General features: G+C 45.7%; 1 protein-coding gene and 2 long non-coding RNA genes across 5 annotated transcripts in view; 2 read left to right on the top strand and 1 right to left on the bottom strand.

Moving 5' to 3' along the window:
- LOC135182341 (uncharacterized) overlaps positions 1-22,929 on the top strand; it is a 72,592-nt gene that overhangs the window by 34,450 nt on the left and 15,213 nt on the right. Inside the window, exons 3-5 of one of the 2 annotated variants that reach the window (XR_010305173.1) lie at positions 1,864-1,945; positions 10,930-11,144; positions 12,705-12,828. This is a non-coding gene — a long non-coding RNA (uncharacterized LOC135182341). The remainder of the gene's footprint in view (positions 1-1,863; positions 1,946-10,929; positions 11,145-12,704; positions 12,829-22,929) is intronic. The other variant, XR_010305172.1, reaches the window with a different exon arrangement.
- The window catches only part of PPARG (peroxisome proliferator activated receptor gamma), a 99,431-nt gene continuing 91,262 nt past the window's right edge, over positions 14,761-22,929 (bottom strand). For both annotated transcript variants that reach the window (XM_064156339.1, XM_064156340.1), the window contains one exon: positions 14,761-15,377. In XM_064156339.1, the coding sequence (XP_064012409.1) occupies positions 15,130-15,377 (248 nt within the window). In that variant the 3' untranslated portion in view covers positions 14,761-15,129. The remainder of the gene's footprint in view (positions 15,378-22,929) is intronic.
- LOC135182342 (uncharacterized) lies at positions 15,165-18,098 on the top strand. Its single transcript, XR_010305174.1, has 2 exons — positions 15,165-15,240; positions 18,020-18,098. It is a non-coding gene; the product is annotated as an uncharacterized LOC135182342 (long non-coding RNA).

The raw sequence follows: 22,929 nt of genomic DNA on the forward strand, positions 1-22,929 counted from the left end.
GTAGGAGTGGTCCATCAGGAATAAAACTGGGAGAGGAACTGACTGCAATGACTAAGGTATCTGCCAGTGCCTGCAGAAGAGAAGGCTCTGGGGGAGACCTCAGAGCAGCCTTCCAGTACCCGAAGGGATCTACAAGAAAGCAGGGGGGATACTTTAAACAAAAGCTTGTAGTGCTGGCATGAGTGGAACAGCTTTGAGCTGGAAGAGGGGAGATTGAGTCCGGAGATTAGGAAGAAATTCATTACGGTCAGAGTGAGGAGACACTAGGACAGGTTGCCCAAGAAGATTGTGGTTGTCCCCTCCCTAGAGGTGTTCAAGGTGAGGTTGGATGAGGCCTTGAGCAAGCTGGGCTAGTGGGAGGTGTCCCTGCCCATGCAGGGGGTTTGGAGCTAGATGATCTTTAAGGTTCCTTCCAACCTAAACCAGTTTATGACTCTCTGAAAGCTCCATTCCATCACCATGGCTCAGGAGTGCAGGTCTGAACCTGTGTTTTCATGTGGACTTCTCTTGGTGTGGTCACAGATTTTTTGTCCTGTCCCAGTTTTGTCCCAGTGCAGACCAGAAACTTGTTTTGTGGGCTACATTTGTATTTGCTTTTGCAGGCAGCCACTCCTGTTCTCAGCCCCGCTGCAAGCATTTTAAAAGGTCTTGATCAGGCATTCATGCTCTGCAGGAAAGCTGCTCTAAGTTCGCACTCCTCACCAGAGCTGTTGGGAAGGTTTGTTGCCTTATGCCTTGTGGAACTCGCAAGATGCTCCTTCCCAAGATGCCTCAAGGTTGCCATTGACCTCGGGGTAGCTGCAGAAGGCAGGGACAGCTGGGTCCGCAGAGCTCCCATCCCCTGGCACAATGGTTTCTGGGGAAGGAAATGCTATTATAATTTGTATCCTCAGCCTCTTGGCTGCAAATCAAACTATCATAACTCTGAGCAGGACAGGCACTCAGACCCAGCAAGGGCACAGGCCGGATGTGGGGAACAGGAACTGGGGACAATGGGAAGAATCTAGGGCGCAGCAGCAGCAGCAGCTCTCTGTTTTGCACTGAGAGTCAAATCTTCCTTCAGCTACTTCTCCGTGGCATGGCAGGAGCCAGGAAAAGCAGTCAGGCACCCTCCTTTGTGCAACAGCTGCTCTCTGCCTCTTGTTTGAAGAATGCCCACAACTGCCCATTGATGTTCCTGTGAGTGGAAGCTGGAGGATCCTTGCTGGTACAGAAGGAAATTTCTCAGCCGCTGGAAATTGGTCTGTCCCCAGGCTGGCCCTGGGCTGGCAGAGTGCTGGCAGGAGAAACACGTGCTTGTAATTGAGCATGGACATACTGCTTCTAAGTGGGCACTGCTGACACTGTCAATCTATTTTCAATTGGTGTTAATGTCTCATGTCTTTTTCTTTCTTAAGATAATTTGCATTTACTGTTCTTGCCAATCATCTGTTTTGGGGACAGCTATCCCCAGTCTCCCACCTAGGATGGAATCCTGCTCACTTTGGGTACTGACAGCCGCTCATTCCTGAGCTGTGGGCAGGCTGTCTGTCTGCAATGGGCTACTGTGCAGCTAGGGAGGCCCTGCACACTGTGCTGCCAGTAAAGAATGCCACAAGTTGAGATGTACTCTCCAAATCTGCTCTGTCTTGATTGCACAGTAGTTCTTTACACATGACTGACAAATGAGTGGTGGTGGTGGTCAGAAGCCTGAAACTCATTGTTACACCTTCTTCTCTGGAGGGCATTCTACAAACAGTCCTGCCTTCTTGGGCTTGGGCACTGGCAGAGGCACTTCTGTGAATGATAGAAGTGAGCAGAGACAGGAATATTGTTAAAAGGGTTATACCTGAGCTCTTCTGTCTTGTGTCTTTCTCTTGCTAGCAGACCCTTTCCAATGCTGAGCAGAACTGAACTGGATGGAAATGCAAAAAGGAATGGAAGAGAAGGAAACATCCAAATGAAGGTATGATTATACTGGTGGGGGAACAAAATGTGCCCAACACTGAAACTAACTGGCATAGAACAGCCCATGGTCTATCTGCAGCACTGAGTTCAGCTCTGGAGCCCCAAACACAAGAAAGACATGAAGTAGCTGGAGCAGGGCCAGAGGAGGCCACAGCAATGATGGGAGGGCTGGCAGTCCTCTGCTGTGAGGCCAGGCTGACAGAGCTGGGGCTGTTCAGCCTAGAGAAGAAAAAGCTCTTGTGAGACCTTAGAGCAGCATTCTAGCATGTGAAGTGGGCTACAGCTGGGGAGGGGCTTTTGACAACGGCTTGGAATGACACGATGAGGGGCAATGGCTTCAGACTGGAAGAAAATGGACTGAGATTAGACATTAGGAAGAAATTCTTCCCCAGGAGGGTGATAAGGCCCTGGAACAGGCTGCCCAGAGAAGTTGTGGAGGTTATAAGCTTGGAAGCATTCAGAGCTATGTTGGATGGGGCCTTGAGCAACATGGTGTAGTAGGAGGTCTCCCTGCACGTGGCAAGGGGTTGGAGCTGGATGATCTATAAGTTCCCTTCCAACCCAAACCAGTTTGTGATTCTACAATTCTACGTATCTGTGATGCTGTGATTCAAGGAGCTCTGCCTTTGCCAGACCAGTTTATGCTATATTATTCCTTATGAGGCATGCACTTGAAGTCCAGTGCAAAAAAGGTAATGCAAAGAGGGATTTAATTATTAGGAATAGAACATATTAGATGCTTAGTAAATATATATACACAAAGTTATTCTGCAGCTGTTATTGGAGAGAATTAAAATGTACAAAAAGAAGGGAAAATGAGGCTACTGTGAGATTCCTACCTGCATTTCTGGATGGACTCTACACAAAGTAATCATTGCATTTACCATTATGATGCAAAGGTCCAGAGTCTGCTTGGCAATGGACTTAAGGTCTGCTATAACATTGTTAAAGACAATGGTTTCATACCAAAATGAAATCACAGTGGATGAAATCATACTGAAAATGGACTTGGAAAACACAACAGGGTTGTGATGCTGGTGGGTAGGAGGTATTTGGATAATCCAAGTCCTGAAGAGGGCACTTTGGCACCCAGCAGTAGAAATCCTGTACCCACAAAGTGGCTGTTTTCTGATGTAGCCAGTTTTTGGATCCCCATAAACATCACCTTCAAATTGCTCTTAGTAGAAAGCTGTGAGGAGCTCACCTGCAAGGCACAGCAGAAGTGTAGTGTATTGCTACCTTGTGCTACCACAGTAAGTTGTGGTTACTTGAGGCTGTACAGATTGATCTATATGTTATGAAGGAGGAAACAATGGGCTGTAAAGCAGCCACTTAGGATGTTGATGAGTAACCTCAGTGTTGCCTCTTCACTGCTCTTCTGTTAGTACATGGTAAACCTGTGTACCTTAACTACCACCAAGCCTGGAATGCAGTTAACCAGGTTGTACTGATTTGACTGACAGACCTCTGAACCTGAGGAGATCTCTCTAAATCTGATATTCAGCCTCCTGTGTAGTAGCTGGTTGTGTTTAGAGCAAAAGCACATTTGTATGACATGAACTAAGTGCTCATGGGTTGGATTCCAGCAGCTCTCAATCAGACAAGGTTTTGAGTTTAGTGAAATGGAATCATAGACTCATAGAACAGTTTAGATTGGATGGGACCTTGAAGATTGTCCAGTTCCAACCCCCTGCCACAGTCAGGGACACCTCCTACTAGACCATGTTACTCACAGCCCCAGCCAACCTGGCTTTGAACACTTCCAAGCTTGGAACTTCCACAACTTCTCTGGGCAGCCTGTTCCAGGGCCTCATCACCCTCCTGGGAAAGAATTTCTTCCTAATGTCTAATCTCAATCCATCATCTTCCAGTCTGAAGCCATCACCTCTCATTCTGTCACTCCATAATTTTGTAAAAAGTCCCTCTCCAGCTCTCCTGTAGCCCCCTTCAAATGCTGGCAGGCTGCTCTAAGGTCTCCCTGGAGTCTTCTCCAGGCTGAACAGCCCTAACTCAGCCTGTCCTCACAGCAGAGGGCTGCCAGCCCTCCCATCATTGCTGTGGCCTCCTCTGGTCCTGCTCCAACAAGTCCATGTCTCTCCCATGCTGAGGACTCCAGAGCTGGCTCCAGCACTGCAGGTGGGGTCTGAGCAGAGGGGCAGAATCTCCTCCCTCCATCTGCTGCCAGTGCTGCTGGGGGTCAGCATGGTTGGCTTTTGGGGCTGCAGGAAGTGCAATATGAAAGTCATTGAAGGGCCCTCGTTTGCTTTATGGTAATAACACAGAGACATGTTTGCACCTCAAGCTGTATGTGCAGGATCTGGAAGCGCGAGAGCCTGCATCACATTTATCTTGCCTGTAGAGCCCAGCTGTTATGTGTTTGATTACCTAGCAGGCTGGAATTAATCTGGCAAGAAACCTACTCTTGTAAAATGCAGAATAATGTGAAAACCACAGAAAAAGGAAGTTTAAAGATGCCTGGAATTGTTCAGCTAAAGAGCTACCAGATTTTGATTGCATTTCAGCTGAGGGGTAGTGAATGCAAGCTGGATGCAGACGTAGTGCAAGGAAACTGCACGTCAGGGTGGACAGCAGGACCCACTTGTGACTGCATGGCTCTAATCACTCCTTTCCTTAGGATGCATTCTGCTGTGAGGCTGAACTGTGAAGGGCTTTTGTGAGACAATGTTCCTTCTAAAAGGACCTCTCCATACAAATGGGCTGCTCTTGGAATTTTGGGTTTGAACAGCTTTGGATTTCTATGTGGGTCTGCAAAACCAAGAGTTTGGAACTCTGCCTCTAGGTTAGTCCTCATGATTTGGTTCTGGAATATAGAATCATAAAGGTTAGAAAGAATCTGTAAGACCCTCTACAACTACCTAAAATGAGTTTGTAGTGAGGCTGCAGCTGGTCTCTTCTCCCAAATTACTAATGATGGGACAAGAGGAAATGGCCTCAAGTTGCGTTAGAGGAGGTTTAGGTTGGATATTGGGAGGAAGTTCTTTACTGAGTGGGTGGTCAGGCACTGGAACAGGCTGCCCAGGGAGGTGGTGGAGTTGCCATCCCTGGAGGTGTTTAAAAGGAGAGTGGATGTGGTTCTAGAGGCTATGGTCTAGTGATGAAGGATGCTGGGATGAAGGCTGGACTGGATGATCCTGGTGGTCCTTTCCAAACATAGTTATTCATAGTGCTTAGATGTTGTGCTGAGGGATTTGGTTTAGTCAAGGACTTGTCAGTGTGAAACTAATGAATGGACTCGATGAGCTGGAAGGTCTTGTCCAACCTAAGCGATTCTGTGATCAAGTCCATCCATCAATCCAACTCCACCATTCCCAATAAACCATGTCCCAAAGTGCCATGTCTACATGTTCTTTGAACATCTCCAAGGATGGTGACTCCACTGCCTCCCTGGGCAGCCTGTTCCAATGCCTGGCCACCCTTTCAGTACAGAAATTCTTCCTAATACCCAACTTAAACCTCCCCTGCCATTTGCTCTTGTCCTCATACAAACGAAGAGGCAAACCTAGCCACCAAAGAACACAAGGAGAGCTGGCTTGGGCAGAGTTCATTGAACAGTTCTCAAATAGAGACCTAACTCCTTTTTTCTTGTTTGGGTCTAGAACCCAAACCTTGCCCTTGCTCTCAGAGCCAACTCTTTTGTTCTGCTGGGATTTTTTATTTATTATAACTGGAAGCAGGCAGATCTCCTTTGCCAGCAAGCAGAGCTCCACTGAAACAATTTTATGAAGGGATCAGTTGCAAAATCCCTCCTTGCTGCAATCCTTTACAGAATGAGATGCCCTCTGTCCTTCCTCCCACCCCAAGCTCAGTTGCCAAAACTTACATACGAAATTATTACTGTAATGTTTTATAGTCACTGGGAAAAAAAAAAGAATCATTTTAGTCTTACAGAATGATGTGAAATGAATCTCTGGCCTCAAAAGAAAAAAAAATAGCATAGAAGTCTATTAAAAGCAGCTCTTTTTCCTCTCTCCCTCCTTCCTCTCTCTCCCAGGCCCCTTTTGCTCCCCTCCCCCCAACAATAAAGGATGTTTTGGAACAGCCTTTTCAGGAAACATTTCCACAGCAAAATGCAGCATCATTTATAATATTTAAAGCTACATTTTTGTTGAGATGGCTTGGCAGGCTTTGCTTGCAAATCTGGCAGGATATGGCCAGCTGAGAGTTAGCACTAACAAACTGAGGATATGCTGACACAACAGAATGCTTTAATCATCATTGCAGCAAGCAGGACAAGATCTTCCTCTGCACTGCCAGCTCTTCCCAGTGTGAGAACCAATGGTGCTGCGGATCTCTCCTTCCCTCCCCTGCCTCCAGAGAGTAGAGTTTTCCCTTGCTGTTTCCACTGAACTAAAACAGCCTTGTTGGGTAACAGCATCTAATGTAACAAGCAATGGATATTCCTCTTGGCCAATGCTGTTATGAAAATGCTGCCCATTCCAGCACAGTAAGGAGGCTCAGTAATTAAAAAGAAAGACCTTAAACAAGACGTGTCTCAACAGAAGGGCCATTTCCATTTGCAGCTGGAGCTCCTCTTCTGCTTTACTAGCTGTGCCCTTTCCAAAAGCAGAGCTCAAAGTTCTATGCAGTTAGCAAAATGATAATTAGAAACTTGTGCCATTTGGGAGATGTGAACTGATTTTAGCCATTTGCAGAACTCTGTTGAAGTAAATCAACTTTTAAATCACATCTAAAAGAAGTCCTGAAGAAGTTAAGCATGAAGATTGTAGAATGGTTAGGTTGGATGGGGCCTTAAAGATCATCTACTTGTAACCCCTCTGCCATGGGCAGGGCACCTTCCACTAGCCCAGATTGCTCAAGGCCTCATCTAACCTGGCCTTGAGCACCTCTAGGGAGGGGACATCCACAACCTCCCTAGGCAACCTGTTCCAGTGTCCCCCATCCTGACTGTAAATAATTTCTTCCTAATCTCCAGTCTCAGTCTCCCCTCTTCCATCTGAAAGCCATTGCCCCTCATCCTATCACTACAACTCCTTGTGAAAAGTCCCTCCCCAGGTTTCTTGTGGGTTCTCTTCAGGTACTGGAAAGCTGCTCTAAGGTATTCCTGGGCCCTTTTCTTCTTCAGGCTGAACAGACCCAGTCCAAAGTCACTGTCTTGAGTGAAGAGTTGTGGCTATCTGATCTAGGTAAGCTACAGCACAGAGACTGTCTGCTTGCAGTAATTTAGCACAGGCTTTGATACATCAAATGAGAAAGACCTGTATCATGAAAGAGGCTGTGAACTCTTTAATGAGTCAGGGTCTGGGGGCAAGAGTTTGGGGCCAGACTCTTTTCAGTTGGTGCCCAGAGACAGGACAAGGGATAATGGGCACAAACTGGAACCCAGGAGGTTCCATCTGAACAGGAGGAGAAACTGCTTTGGTGTAAGGGTGCTGGAGTCCTGGAGCAGGCTGCCCAGAGAGGTTGTGGAGTCTCCTTCTCTAGAGAGATTCCAAACCTGCCTGGACATTGTCATCCTGGGCAAGCTGCTGTGAGTGCCTCTGCTTCAGCAGGGTGTTGGACTGGATGATCTCCAGAGGTCCCTTCCAACCCCTCTATCATGCTGGGATTCTGTGATTTTGGGCACCTATCACTGTATAGATGCTGTTTACTGGCTTTGTTACACTAAAAGGTCTTGCAAACACCAGGTCTGATGAGACAATTGGCTGTTTCAAAGTGTAAATGTAAAACTTGCTAAGAGGCAGTCTAAGCAGTTGGGTCGAGTGCTGAGCTGAGTGTCCTTGTCTGGGTCCTGACAGCCTAAAACACACTTGCTGCTCCCTCCTTTCATCTGCTTTGTCTTGGTGTGTACATTGCTTGGAACAGTGTTGGTGTCTTTAAGGCCAAGTACAGCAGGACTGTCTAATCTCATTTAGGAACTTTAGGTGCCTTGCATGCAAAGCAGTATGATTAGGATATGCTTCTTGGGAAGAAGAGCTGATATCTTCATAAGTGTGTGGCTCTTCTACAGAACACAAAGGTCCAGAAACCAGGGGACTGTTAACAGGGACACTGTACAGTCCTTGAAACATGAGATGCATTTGCCAGGTCTGAGGAATGAGCAGACATAGTGAAACTATGCTATCTCCATACCCTGTGCTGTGGTTGATTGAACCTTCCTCCAAATCTACACTGAAACCTGAGGAAATATCTGTCAAACAGCAGCTCACACAGAGGAAAAACCCTGCTGAATTTATATGGTTTGAAAAGATATATAAATTAAATGTAAAGCTATCTAGATGTGGTGCTCAAAGATATGGTGTAGTAGTGCCCCAGGGAGAGTTAGTTAATGGTTGGACTTGATCTTGAAGGTCTTTTCCAGCCATAGTGATTACAGGATTCTGTGAAAGCAGGTGCTGGTGAAAGAGAAACGAGGCATAGTGGCAATGCTGGTGGAGCAGAAGCTGAAAAGCTTAGGTCTAAGTAGCACAGAATCACACAAACTCAGGGAACTGGTTCACTTGGAAAAGACCTCTGAGGTCATAGTGTCCAGCCCTCAGCCTAAGACCACCATGGCCATTAGACCATGTCTTGAAGTGCCCTGTCCATACCCTATGGATATGTGGTGAGGGAAATCTCCAAATGTCTGAGCAAAAAGGTACCAAATAGCAGTTAGTTCTTACTGGCTGGAGTTCTCCCACCCCCAGATGACTAGGAGTGGTTTCTGCATGGGGGGTTCTGGTGTGTTTGGCCTTACTCTAAATGAATGTTGTCAATGTCCTTGCCTGTGTGCACACACACATGTAATCATTATATTACGATAGTAGTAACGTTATAATATCATATTTTGTCTGAAGCCTTGGAATTTCTTCCTCCCTCCCTCCTCTCCTCCTTCCCTCCCTCCTCTCCTCCTTCCCTCCCTCCTCTCCTCCTTCCCTCCCTCCTCTCCTCCTTCCCTCCTTTCCTTCCCTTCCTCCTTTCCTTCCCTCCATCCCTCCCTCCCTCCTTTCCTTCCCTCCCTTCCTCCCTTCGTTGCTGGGTCAGTCAGTCACTGGCTACTGACTTCTCTAGAAGCCAGTGAGGTACATTTAAGACGTGCTCCTTTGCCACTCTAATTCCATAGTTATCCCCTGCAGAGCCAAATAGAAACCCAGCAACTGTTTCTCCTACAGTTCTGAATGTTCTCAGGACTGGTCAGTGTGCCAGGGGATTGCTGTCTGGTTGGAGACACATCTCTGCAGCTGGTCTTTCACCACCTCAGGCAAGGCAGTTGGAGTGGGACTTTCGATGTGGCCCATCGTTTTTGCCAGCACTTTGGTGAAAAGCTCAAGCATCTGATGGGTGTGTGATTGATCTGCTGATCCAGGAAGCTGCTTTGCTGGGATTTTAGGTTTTTTCTGTTCTCTAAGTTTTCTTTTCCTCCTTTTTTTAAATCTCTAGCTGCAGCTTTGTCTTGCCTCATGTTTACAAAGGTGATGCTCCCTCCTGTCAAGGGGCAGATACTACTTCTTCATTCAAAGGAAGAAGAACCATTAAAATGCACTCAACTTCAAGACAGGGTTTACAATGACAAATCAAACATTCAATCCTGATGCCCCAGGGCTTAACTGTACCAATGGTGGATTGAAAACCAGGGCATGCATGGTGAAGTGCAAGGGCAGGGCAGGCCTGTGGCACTCATAAAGCTTTGCAACACAAGTCAGGACAACAACCGTCAGGAAGTCCATTTTCTAGGCTTGGTATTTTAGATTACTGAAGGGCTGTCTACGTTAGGAGGAGATTATGTTAGGAACACACAGCTCAACTGCTTCCTTTCATGCAGTGCTGAAAGGCAGTCAGTTACCTGCTTTAGGAGGGTAAACAGTTTTTCCTTGATGTGATTAAAACTCAGCTGCCCTCATTATAAGAATGGTGGGACTGAGAATGTTTTCCTCTCAGCTGAGTTTTCATTTTAGGTCACTCACAGCAGTGTTTATGCTAGAAATGGTCACCAGTAAAGTTTCACTGAATTATAGAATGGTCTGGATTGGAAGACACCTCTGAAGGTCATCTAGTCCAAACCCCCTGCAGTCAGCAAGGGCATCCTCAACTAGACCAGGTTGCCCAGAGCCCTGTTGAACCTCATTTTGAGTAAACTTTGTATGAAGAAGGTAATTTTTTCCTGTCCAGCTTCTACAAGAAACATTTTGATAATCAGCTGGTGCTTGATGTGCTGAGGGAAAGAGGTCTCTGGAGGCCTCTTCTCCCAAGTAACAAACAGGACAATAGCCTCAAACTGCATTATGGGAAGTTTAGGTTGGATATTAGGAAGAATTTCTTTGCTGCAAGTGTGGTCAGGCATTGGAACAGGCTGCCCAGGGAAGCGCTGGAGTAACCATCCCTGAAGGTGTTCAGAATATGAGTAGATGTTGCACTCTGGGACACAGTCTAGTGGCCATGGTGGTGCTGAGTAGAAGGTTGGACTGGATGATCTTAGAGGTCTTTTCCAACCTCAGTGATTCTGTGTTTTACCTCTGAGAAAAAGTAGACTGGTGTGCAGTACAAGTCAGAATGAGAGCTCTGCTGTTTGAAACCTGTGGGACTGTGCAGATATCCCATTCAGCACAACACAGAATCATAGAATCAACCAGGTTGGAAGAGACCTCCAAGATCATCCAGTCCAACCTAGCACCCAGCCCTGTCCAGTCATCTAGACCATGGCACTAAGTGCCTCATTCAGGCTTTTCTTGAACACCTCCAGGGACAGTGACTCCACCACCTCCCTGGGCAGCCCATTCCAATGCCAATCACTCTCTCTGCTAACAACTTCCTCCTAACATCCAGCCTAGACTTGCCCTGGCACAACTTGAGACTATGTCCCCTTGTTCTATCGCTGGTTGCTTGGGAGAAGAGACTAACCCCCACCTGGCTACAGCCTCCCTTCAGGTAGTTGTAGACAGCAATGAGGTCTGCCCTGAGTCTCCTCTTCTCCAGGCTGCACACCCCCAGCTCCCTCAGCCTCTCCTCACAGGGTTTGTGTTCCAGGTCTCTCACCAGCTTCATCACCCTCCTCTGGACACATTCCAGCACCTCAACATCTCTCTTGAATCGAGGGGCCCAGAACTGGACACAGTACTCAAGGTGTGGCCTGACCAGTGCTGAGTACAGAGGAAGAATAACTTCCCTCTATGGCAACATTACAGCACTGTGGATGGCTATGGAAAGACAAGAAGACAGAAGCAAAACAAAGCTCTTCGAAGGTAGGCACATCCCAGCTGCTGCTATTTTTTGAGCCGTTAAACGTTTTTTAAGTAGCACTGAAGATCAAAAGAGAAATTGTTTGTTTAGGGCACAGCCCACCCTAACCAAAACTCCAGAGAGCCTGCAGAAGTTGCTGTCTACTTTTAAATTCCCATCAGCAAGAGATTTTTTTTTTTGTGGCTTGTTTGTTTTTAATAAATAAAGTCTCATAGAAACAGAAAGTATTTACAATTGATGAAAATTCTGCATCTAATTCACCAGAGAAAATGCTGTTTTCCTTTTTTTTTTTGTGGAGCAAATGTTTTCATATCCTCACAACAGTCATTTGTTCCAAATTAGTACAGAGCAATTGTCCATTAAATGAACATTTTTCCCTTAAGATCTATTCTTGTCAAGCAAGTATTTTAGGCAAAGCCTCCTAACTGTGATGTAACCATTTAGAATCAGAACATTGCTGTGATTAGTAAGTCACCAAAAAACTCCCCAAACAAAACAAATCCCCGAGAAGAACATTTTTCATGGCTTGAGGAAAACACAATGAGTAACTATCAAAATGTAGTAGTGGACAGGATGTAGGGAGAACAATGTATTTTATTAGGGCAGCTTATACAGTTGAAAGAAACCTGTAGGCTTTTGGGCATCCAGTCCCCTCATCGCAGTGAAGGACAGCACCTGGTCCTGCAAAACACTTCTCTTTTGTCCTTAGGCTGTTGTGACAACCATTACACTACCACTCTCAGATGATCTGGGTTCTGTGCAGCCACACTGGACTGAATCACAGAGTCATACAGAATGGTAGGCATTGGAAGGGACCTCTGGAGGTCATTCACTTCAACCCCCCCTTCCACCCCTGCCAAGGTAGGGTCATCTAGAGAAGGTCACACAGGAGCACCTCCAGGTGGGTTTGGAATGTCTTCAGAGATGGAGACTCCACAACCTCTCTGGGCAGCCTGCTCCAGTGTTCCATCACCCTTAAATTAAAGAAGTTTCTCCTCAAGTTTAGATGGAACCTTTTAGGTTCAAGTTTCTGCCTGTTACCCCTTGTCCTGTCACTGGGAACCACCAAAAAAAAACTAGTTCCATGCTGACACTCACCCTTGAAGTACTGATCAACATTTATAAGATTCCCCCCTCAGTCTGCTCTTTTCCAGACTAAAAAGACCCCATTCTCTCTGTCACTGCTGAGCTGCCACTTCCAGAAATATTGCAATGAAGTCAATTCCAGCACTTTGACTTAATTTGCTGTCTGGGTGCTCTCTTTTGTCTTGTAATAAAGTAAGGGTCTTAATTTCCTTGTGGCTGCATCTCTTCCACCATCCTTCTCAAGTGAATGTCACTATTACTTACTAAGAAAGTGCCCTAGAATTTGTCTGTATTTGAAAGTGGTTCTGAACTTCTGTTTCTAGCAAAGCCAGTGGGAAATTGGATTGGATAAGGAGTTGGACTGGAAAGGCAGGCTCAGAGGAATGTTTTATCCATGTGTTACTATTACAGGAATTCAGTGTTGGAGCTGGGCTCCTTCTCAGTGCTTGTTAATCTTTGCTGTGTCCTTCCTGCAGAATGAGACAAACCCAGTGATTAAACAGAGGTTCTTCCATCTCTTGATAGATGGCAAACTTCGAATGGCCAATGTCCCAGTGGAAAGCAAGTTGACATAAGAGAGAGAGTGTTTTCTTCTGAATTGTAAGTACCACCAACTGGCGTGTGTGTGATTTCTGTCCCAGCCAGGTGCCCAGCTGGCATCATCTGTCTGCCCTGGGCTGTGCAGGACATGTGCAGTCTGGAGCATGACCCTGCAGTACTTCTTGTGCTTTAGGGCAACCATTTGAGGGTACCTGCAACCATCTCCTTGTGAACCTAGCGAGGATCAAAGCTCTCCATTTCAGCCTCCTCCTGACTTCAGTGCAATTTCAGTTGTGAGTTTTAAACCCGAAGGCTGTGTGAAAGGAGGTTGTAGTGAAGCTTGTGTTGACCTCTTCTCCCAAGTAACTAATGACAGAATGAGAGGAAATGGCCTCAAACTGTGCCAGGAAGGGTTTGGGTTGGACACGAGAAAGAATGTCTTTCCTGAAAGGGATTGGCACATGCTGTCCAGGGACATGGAGGAGCCATCATCCCTGGAGGTGTTAAAAAAATCAAGTAGATGTGACACTCTGGGACATGATGATCTTGGAGGGCTTTTCTAACATTAATGATGCTATGATTCTGCCATCCAGTTCTCCAAGCTTCCTGGTGGGCATACCGCTTAATACTGACCATAGAACAGAGGTTAGCTGAAATAAGTGGTAGGAAGCATTTTTGGGTGTTGAAGGCATGAGCTTAAGCATTTATTTTCATAGAACTGTTTCAGTTGGAAAAGACCTTTAAGGTCCTCAGGCGCAACCATTAGTCCAACTTATTTGCCTCGGTCAGCTTCTTTATTGCATGATTTGCAGCAGCCTAGAATCCCAAGGTCACCCCCAGTAGTAAGGCTAGTTTATTCTCCCTGAAAATCCAGCTTGCTCACATAGACACTTACTGTGCTTCCTGGTCTGCTCCTCTGTACCACTGCCCTTGTCTCACCAAGTGTAAGGCAGGTGTTTTCCTACAGAAATGAAATGGAGCCACACTGAAGGAAGCAAGGCCATTTGATTGAGGGCTGCTCCTCATTTCAATAGTGAGGCTACAATTAGTGGCTTCCCCCCCTCCTCCCCTCGGTGTTCTCTCTTTGGATCCACCACCTTGACTTTGTCAGGCCACATTCACAAGCTGTAGATGTGGGCAGGCTGAATGTCAGTCTAAGGGGATGTCAGGTAAGTACAGACACAGTGAAAGAGGACAGTGTAAGTAAATTTACCCTCTGGGCAATTTATTCACTCGTTTGTGTTTTGCTCCCAGTTGAAATCTCAAGTGACATTAGAGGGCAACTTATATAAGAAAATAAACAGTCTTAACAGCAGGGAACATCTCAAAGTGTTCTTGTTCCCAGTGGCCTACAGTGACAGCTGAAGTCAAGCCAAAGGAGTAGGGTATCCAGGACAGGTTGAGGTTTGAAAGGCTCAGTTCAGACCTCTTTTTTGTTTAGGAGGAGCCATGCTCTTCCAACTTTCCACACCATTTTGGCATGGAAATGTGTTGACCACTGATATTTCATCAAATAATTTGGGAAGGTCTCGGGCCAAGTGGATTGTATGAACCTACCCCAGGTCCAGACTCAGTGGAGTGACTGAAAGTTTTCTCAGCACCAGTTGCTGTGGCTTGGAGGCCATGGCAGGGGCAGTTGCCTCGAAGCTGCATGAGCAGAGTAAGCAAAGACTCTGCTTTCTGAAGGTGAGGAGATGTGCATATTCCTCACTTACTGAGTTCCTGGAATGGCAGTTTGGGTTTGCCTACAGACACTGGGCCTAGTTCTTACACTAAGGGCTCTTCACAGAGCTCCACCAGTGTAAAATTCTCCTATAAGAGATCTTGTCAGCTCTGACGCTTCTCACTTTTTCCTTCAGCCCGACCTGTGACTCAATTTCATTGGCATTTTGCTGCTGCTGCCTCAGGAGCACAAAAAAAAAAATCAAATCTAATACTTCCAAAGTTTCCCTGGAAATGTGTGGTTTTTTTAGGAGAAAGATATTTTTTGGGGGGGGGATGTTTTTAAATTTTCAAGTGGAGAGTTTAACTGCAGGCTTAACCAACTTAGGTGGAGCATCAATCATATTGGACAGGCAATCTGAAGAAAGAGGACAGTTAAAAAACCCCAGAAATTCATTCTGAAAATACTGCCAACAATTTCATTATATAGATATATATATATTTAATATTAAAAGTAAATTGTAAATGTGTCTTTATAAACAATAGGCATAAAATATATCTGCTATACTAAGCTCTCTCTCTCTCTCTTTAAATGCTGTTTCACAGTTAATTTCTTAGGTATGCAAAAGTTTTCCCTTAAAGAAATAGTGCAATCTGAAGAACATACATCATGTCAGCCGGTCAGAGCTGCTGTGGGCACTAATACAAGTCTTTGTAGATCTCTTGTAGGAGTGGGTGAAGACTCATGTCTGTCTCCGTTTTCTTGATGATTTGCAACAGCTGCACGTGTTCTGTGACAATCTGTCTGAGGTCCGTCATTTTCTGAAGCAGCTTTGCAAACAGCTGGGAGGATTCGGGGTGGTTCAGCTTTAGCTGGAGCTCCAAGGCTTGCAGCAGATTGTCTTGGATGTCTTCAATGGGCTTCACATTTAACAAACCTGGGCGATCTAGGAGGAAAAACAAAGGAACAAGTGAGGTTGTGAAGAGCATGGAAATGTCAGTCTCCTGTACATGTAGAGTCATAGAATTGGTTCCCTTGGGAAAGACCTCTGCTATCATTGAGTTCGACTGTGAAGCTATGACCAGCATGGCCTTGTCCTGAAGTGCTGTGCCCACCTGAACACCTCCAGGAATGGAGACTCCGCCACCTCGCTGGGCAGCCTGTTCCCACGCCTGACCACTCTCGCAGGAGAGTTTTTTTCTACTATCTACTTAGACCTTCCCTGGCACAATTTGAGGTAATTTACTCTTGTTCTGTCACCTGATACTAGGGACCAATCCCCACCTCACTGCAGTCTCCTTTCAGGGAGTTGTAGAGAGCAATGAGGTCTCCCCTCAGCTTCCTCATTTCTGAACTAAACAGCCCCAGTTCCCTCAGCTGCTCCTCACCAGCCCTGTTCTAAAAAGCCATTCCCCAGCTTCGTTGCCCTTCTCTGGACCTGCTCCAGCACCTCAGTGTCCTTCTTGGAGTGAGAGGCCCAAAAATGAACAGGTTTTGATTTAATTTCAGAAACAATTCAAACATTTGTGTGGTGCAAATGCAGAGGCAGGTTTGTGTAATACCACGGGGCATGCTCCAGAGTAAACTGAGAGTGTCTGTAGAGAAGATGAGGGAGCTGTGGTTGGGGATAAACAGCACAATTGGATAATTCACTTGTGGACAATGAACACATACTCAGGTGGAGCTGCTTGTGGTTTGTCCCATGAAAAACGTTTCCTTCTAAGCTGGATGCTGAACTATCAAAACTAAGGAGAAGAGGGAAAAAAAAGCTACAGCCTCAAGTCCTATCCTGCAGCCACAGTACACTGTGTTTGGTTCTACTCCACATCCAAGTTCCAGTTGCTATTAACAAGTCTTACAATGGCTTTTAGTGTTAGCTCACCAGCTTAGCCACAGAAGCTTATGGCAGTAAAGGGCTGATAGATGTGGCTCATGCAGAAAATGCCTTTTCTGAGCTCATGCCAGCAAAGACTTCTCCTCTGTATGGAGGAGTCTGGGATGAATCTCTGTAACCAGTCAGTACTGCCACAGCTGAAACAGCCCAGCATTAGCTTAGGCCTATCTTCTTCAGCAAGAAGCAAAATCTTTCTTCTTTAACCACTTCTATCTCTCATATTAATAGCTCTTCTGTTATTAATGGCTGTCCCCCCACATCTCCTTTAGCAGTTGCAATTACCATTTAACATAATTTGTCACATTTGTTTTCTAACTTGAGGTGATAAATTATTTGATTCTACAGCTGTGCAAGTTAAAATTGCTTAACACTGTTAAAGCCTCTCATGTGACAATGGCTATCAGTAGTTTGTTACTGCTGAACTATTTTATACATCCTGATTAGCAGAGCAGGCCAGGAGAAAGCAGTCAATAATTTAAATAACCTTTGCTGTGCAGCTATGAAATTACTTTCATAGGTTGGTCGATAAGAAGCAGTGCCTATAGCTAACCTTAAATTACTTCCCTAAGGCAACATTTCCATTCCAGCAAGGAGAAGCTGCTGATCTGTATTACAAGTGTAAAGAGCAGACTGTGATTTCCTGTGAGCTTGGTAACTTTTCTGTGCAGCCCCTTGTAAGTCAGCTTGTGCTAGAAAACAGGCTGGGAGAAGACAGAGCTCTTTGTAAATACACTGCTTCATGCAGGAAAATATTGCAAGGTAAACTAGAAGGCTAAGTTGGCCTGAAGCCAAGTGAGTGTACACAAGCCCATAAACACATGTTGGTCACTTGGTTTGGAGAGGGTAACCCTCCAAGAGGTGAGGTCTGGGCAGAGGTGTTCAGACCCAGGAATAAGGGCAGGTTACAATGTTGATTTTGGGGTGTTGGTTGATGGCTGGCTGAATATGAGCCAGCAGTGTGTTCAGGTGGCCAAAAAGACCAATGGTGTCCTGGCCTGCATCAGGAATAACGTGGCCAGTAGGTCTAGGGATGTGGTTGTCCCCCTCGACATTGGTGAGGCCACCTCAAATACTGGATTCGGTTTTGAGTACCTTACTCCAGGAAGGACATTGAGGTGCTGGGGCATGTTCAGAGAAGTGCAACAAAGCTGGTGAAGAGTTTGGAGAACAGGGCTGGGGAGGAGCAGCTAAGGGAACTGGGGGTGTTTAACTTGGAGAAAAGGAGGCTGAGGGGAGACCTCATTGCTCTCTACAGCTACCTGAAAGGAGGTTGGAGCCAGGTGGGATCTCTTCTCACATGCAGCAAGCGACAAGACAAGAGGAAGCAGTTTCAGGGGAGGTTCACATTGGATATCAGGAAAATTTTCTTCACAGAAAGGGTTATTGAGAATTGGAACAGGCTGCCCAGAGAGTGAGGTGTGGAGTCACCATCACTAGAAGTGTTTAAAAGATGTGTGGATGTGCTGCTGAGGGACATGGTTTAGTGTTTGTGGTTTAGCAGTAGTGGTGGGACTGTGAGCTCTAGCTGAGCAGCTGAAGCTGATGCTCTCAAAGGTCTCTTCCAGCATCAGCAGTTTGATGATTCTGTGTAGATGGAACTGGGCATCTGTTTGTGGGCTTATAGTGACTGCTTTCACTGGCAGGTGACTGGGCTCAGTGACCCATTTGGTCTCTCTTTCCCTTTGGTGTTTCAGGCTAAGAAGCTGTGCTTGTCTTGCAGGGATCACTTCTCTACACCACTCAGCTGATAAAGAATAAAACATGATTCAGAAAGCCTGTCAGCAAGTATCTGCAAGCTGAAAATCATCTCCAAACACACATCTCCTTTAGTAATTTCCTTTGGCAATCTTATCTGGTAATCTGGAAGAGAATTTCTGATAAATGTTGGTTTTTAAATCACCAAAAGGCAACACAGGTGCTGCAAAATCCTGTGGCCTTCTTGCTGTCTTTCAGAGACTCCCCAGATTTCACTACTTCCAAGCTGGTTATGATTCTGTCTTTGGGTGGAGATAGCTTTAAATGCTGCTTCTGTCTTGCAGCTGAACTCTGAACTATCTGGGTATGACTCAGTGTGCAGTGATACAAAAAACCCCAAAAGCACAAAGCCTGTGGCCTTGATTTCCTCTGAGATTAATTTCCAGTTGCCCCCTGCTTCTTTTATGGTGGGAATTGTTAGGGTGTTAGTTTTTCAGAAGTGAAACCCAGTTCAAACCTTGTGCTCCCCAGTGCAGCTTTAGAGTCTGGGAGGCAAACCCAGGAGGAGCTCAGTACTGAGTCTAGAACTTCCTGAGGATCCCCTCAAATTTGGGTGCCTGAGGTCAGCTGAGGTTCAGTGCAGCTTGAGCACCTAAACTCCTGAAGCTCCCTTTGAAAAACTCAGTGTGATGGTTTTATAATGACCCAGAGGAGCTAGAGTCAGGAAAGATGGCTGACAAAAGCCTAGGAGATCATCAGATGTTATTTTTAAAGCAGCCAATTCAAGAGAAAGCAAAATTCCCATTGAAGGCAAAAGGGATTTTTCATGAATGAGAACTTCAGGACATGAACATTATTTTTTTGGGTGTTGACAGTTTGCTAAATTTTCTCAGTAACAATTCCTAACAGAAAAAAAAAAAGCTGGTCCTGCTCCAAGAAACTTCTCTGAATCAGAAAAATAAAATGAGAAAAAGGAAATAAGAGGCAAAAGCTTTAAGATGCAGGTATTGGGGTATGGATTAAGTGGTTGAGAAGCTCTTGAACAAATACGTGCTCCAGACTCATTGGGTTACTGTACCAAAAGGTCTGTTTTGTGCTGTAAGGAGCTCCAGAGAGATGTGGCTTGTAGAAGAAAATACCAAGGAGATAATCATGTAATGATTAAGTTCTCAAGTAAGCCTGGAGAAAAAAAACCACAGAGAATAGGAAGGAATGGACATGAGAGTGAATTAGAAGTGATGCCTGGCTTTGAAGAGGCTAAGGCAGAATTGCTGTTTGAAACCCCACAGAGGAAACTGCAAAAGGAACTAACTCATGAGGGGGGTGAGGAAAAAAGAATTGGCCATAGCAGGACACGCTCATGACAAAGTGGAATTGAGTTAAAAAAGGCCAAAGGGAGGAGAGCTGACGTGATTAAGGTGAGAGATAACTAGAAGTGAGTTGGACTTGGCTCTCTGATACAGAAGAGTGTTAACTGAAGTTCAGCTTTTTTACGTGCCACTTTTCCCACCCTGCACCCATTCAGGCTCTGCCAACAGAATTCCACATCACTCTCTTTATTACTACTTTTCTTCAGGTCTTCATTCACTGGCATACAGCAGTTTCATGTGGGTAGGAAAGTCTGCAGGAAGCTGCTCTAAGAAAATGCTCTCAGCAACTGGGAAAGGTGAACAGGCTTTTAGTTTTGTCACAGAATTCCAGCATGCTGGGGTTTGAAGGGACCTCTGGAGTCATCCAGCCCAATACCCCTGCCAAAGCAGCTTGCCCATGATCACAATGCCCAGGCAGCTCTGGAATCTCTGCAGAGAAGGAGACTCCAGAAGATATCTGGGCAGCCTGCTCCAGGGCTTCAGCACTCTGACACTAGAGAAGTTTCTCCCCCTGCTCAGATGGAACCACCTGGGTTCCACTTTGTGCCTGTTGCCCCTTGTCCTGTCACTGGGCACCACTGAAGAGAGTCTGGCCCCACCCTCTTGCCCCCCAGCCTGTAGCTCTCACAGAGCACTGATCAGATCCCCTGTCAGGCTGCTCTTCTCCGGGCTTGACAGCCCCCAGAGCTTTCCTCCTCAGATGCTCCAGACCTCTCAGCATCTTTGTAGCTTCTCCTGGCCTCTCTCCCATACTGCCCTGTCTCTTTAGCAGCCTACAGTCTCACTTTGTGTAAATTTCTGTTCAATTCTGTCTCAAAGAAACTTGTTTGTTTGTCTATTTACTTGCACATTTGGATGCTTCTTTCATGCTTTTCCCCCCTTCCCTTTCCTCACATAAGGCATGCAGGTGACAATTTCTTTACCTTTGCATGTATATCTTTGATAAAATTAATTTTGCATTTAAATATACATTCTAAAATCTGAATATGGCAAAGCAGAGAAAGCTATGGCTGGCTGGACAAGTGTGCTCCTCCTTTTGCTGAGGCAGATGTGACTCAGCAGTTTGAGGTTTTTCTTCTGAGGGTGTCACATGTAGCACAGTCACCCGGCTTTTGGACCAAAGCTGCAGTTCTTGGTCTGATTACAAAGCACTTCCCTGTTCCAGCAGGTTTGCTAAAGCAGGATTTGAAGCTATTTCTTGCTACTATTCAGTGGCATAACTTCAAATTTTCCTGATCTCAGGTGGTAGCAGAATTATTGACTGTGGTGTTTGAACAAGCAGCAGTGAGTCATGGCTCAATATTTGCTGTAAGGAACACACTCAGAATAGAAAAAAGGAATGTAGCAACGTTCCTGAATTCAAATCCTGGCTTGACTGAGTGTTCACTAACTTTACAGGTAGAGCCTACTACAGTTCCCAGGCACCACTATATCCTAAACACTGTAGAAGCTCATATACAAAAGCTCAAGCCCATCCATGATATATAAGTGTGCTACCAAATTACTTTGTCCATCCATGAGATATAATTGTGCTACCAAATTCCTTTTTAAGCCTAATTTTGATTTGACAGCAACCTGCTTGATTGAGTTTGTTCTGTTTAGAAATGTGGGTTATCCCTCTGAGGCTTGCACTCTTAACTTGCCTGCCCAAGCACAGTTCTCCGTAAACCTTCTTCTTATGTTAGACTTCATTTTCAGCTCAGTGAAACTGTGTCCAGTTTTGGGGTTCCCCAATTCAAGAGAGACAGACAACTACAGAGGAGAGTCCAGAGGAAGCTACAAAGATGCTGAGGGGCCTGGAGCACCTCTGTGAGGAGGAAAAGCTGAGAGCCCTGGGGCTGTTAAGCCTGGAGAAGAGCAGCCTGAGAAGGAGTCTGCTCAATGCCCAGCAACTGCTAAAGGTGCAAGAGGGTAGGACCAGACTCTTTTTGGTGGTGCCCAGAGACAAGACAAGAGGTAATGGGCACAAACTGGAACCCAGGAGGTTCCATCTGAACAGGAGAAACTTGTTTGGTATGAGGGTGCTGGGGCCCTGGCACAGACTGCTCATAGAGGTCGTGGAGTCTCCTTCCCTGGAGAGACTTGAAAGCCCCTTGAGCATTGTCATCCTGGGCAAGCTGCTGTGGGTGCCCTCCTTTAACACGTAGGGTTTGACTAGATGACCTCCAGAGGTCCCTTCTAAGTCTTACCATGCTGCTGTATACTATTTTAAAAGCTACTGCTAGTTCCTTACCATGTATACCATGGCACTCCATCCTGATTGAGGATCTGGCTCAGTGGCCCAAAGAAATACAACAGGCAGGAAGAGTATTTACTTAGAAAAGGGTAATTTTCTGAGCACAGTTTTCAAAGCTGCCTTAAGAGTGTTTCACTGGCAGTTTGACATTGCTGTGAATGGCATTCAGCATTTGTTCTGTAAAAACAAGGGAATACCCTGCTGCCCCCCACCCCCCAACAGATTCCCTGTTTCAGCAGCATCACTTTCAGAGTACTAGAACTTGTTTGCAGTTTGCTGTATTAATGTGAAGCACAAAATGACAGCAAGCAGAACTCTTCAACTCTTTGTCATAACGAGTACAGCTTTGTAACGTTTGGAATCCTTGGGACAGAGGGAGCCTGCCCTGAGCAGCTGAGAGAGAATGAAGGGACAGCGTGTGGAAGTGGGAGTGCTCTCATTTGGTTGCTATTACAGTGACTGAGCACTGTGAAATGAGCATTTGGCCTTTTCACATGTAATGCAAAAAGCAACTGTTTAAATATCCAAAGGCTGATTTGTGGCAAATTCCAGACACTTCACAATGAGAAGCTTTCTACATGTAATATTCCAGCTGGAATTACTTTCTCTTTCCCTTCTGTCTTTTTGGAGCTGCATAGGAAGCAGCACCCGTGGAGCCAGCAGAGCTAAGATAATTTCCCAAGGAAATGACTGATTCACTAAGGTATTTTTTTCCAGAATTGGACTTTTAAAGGGCCTTGTAGTGATAGGATGAGAAAGAATGGGTTTAAGGTGGAAGAGGGGACATTTAGACTGGGTATTTGGAAGAAATCCTTTACAGTAGAGGTGGAGAGGCACTGGAACAGGTTGCCCAGGGAGGCTGTGGATGCTCCCTCCCTGGAGAAACTCAAGGCCACGAGCAACCTGGGCTAGTGGGAGCTGTCCCTGCCCATGGCATGAGGGTTAGAACTAGATGATCTCGAAGGTCTTTTCCAACCCAAACCATTCTATGATATGATTCCATGAATTAGAGCCTTTGGGTAGGATCTTTTTCCCCCAAACTGGTTTCCTTGCAGATATATTTGTACACAAGATTTCCTGAAGTGACTTAAATGTGGCAGTGTTCCTGCAGCTAGTGAGGGAATACAAATAGCCTCTGAAGTCCTCTTTTCAGTGAAAGTGCTCTTGCTCAATGCTCATCTAATTCTTAGAGAAATTAAGCTTTCTAAGAACACAGCTCACGGAGAAACAAGATAGGAGCAATAGGACTTCAGTTCCACACCATGTAAGGTATTCCCATAGAATGGATACAGTTTGATAGTGT

This window comes from Pogoniulus pusillus, chromosome 16 (genome assembly GCF_015220805.1).
Source record: "Pogoniulus pusillus isolate bPogPus1 chromosome 16, bPogPus1.pri, whole genome shotgun sequence".
NCBI classification, from domain to species: Eukaryota; Metazoa; Chordata; class Aves; order Piciformes; family Lybiidae; genus Pogoniulus; species Pogoniulus pusillus.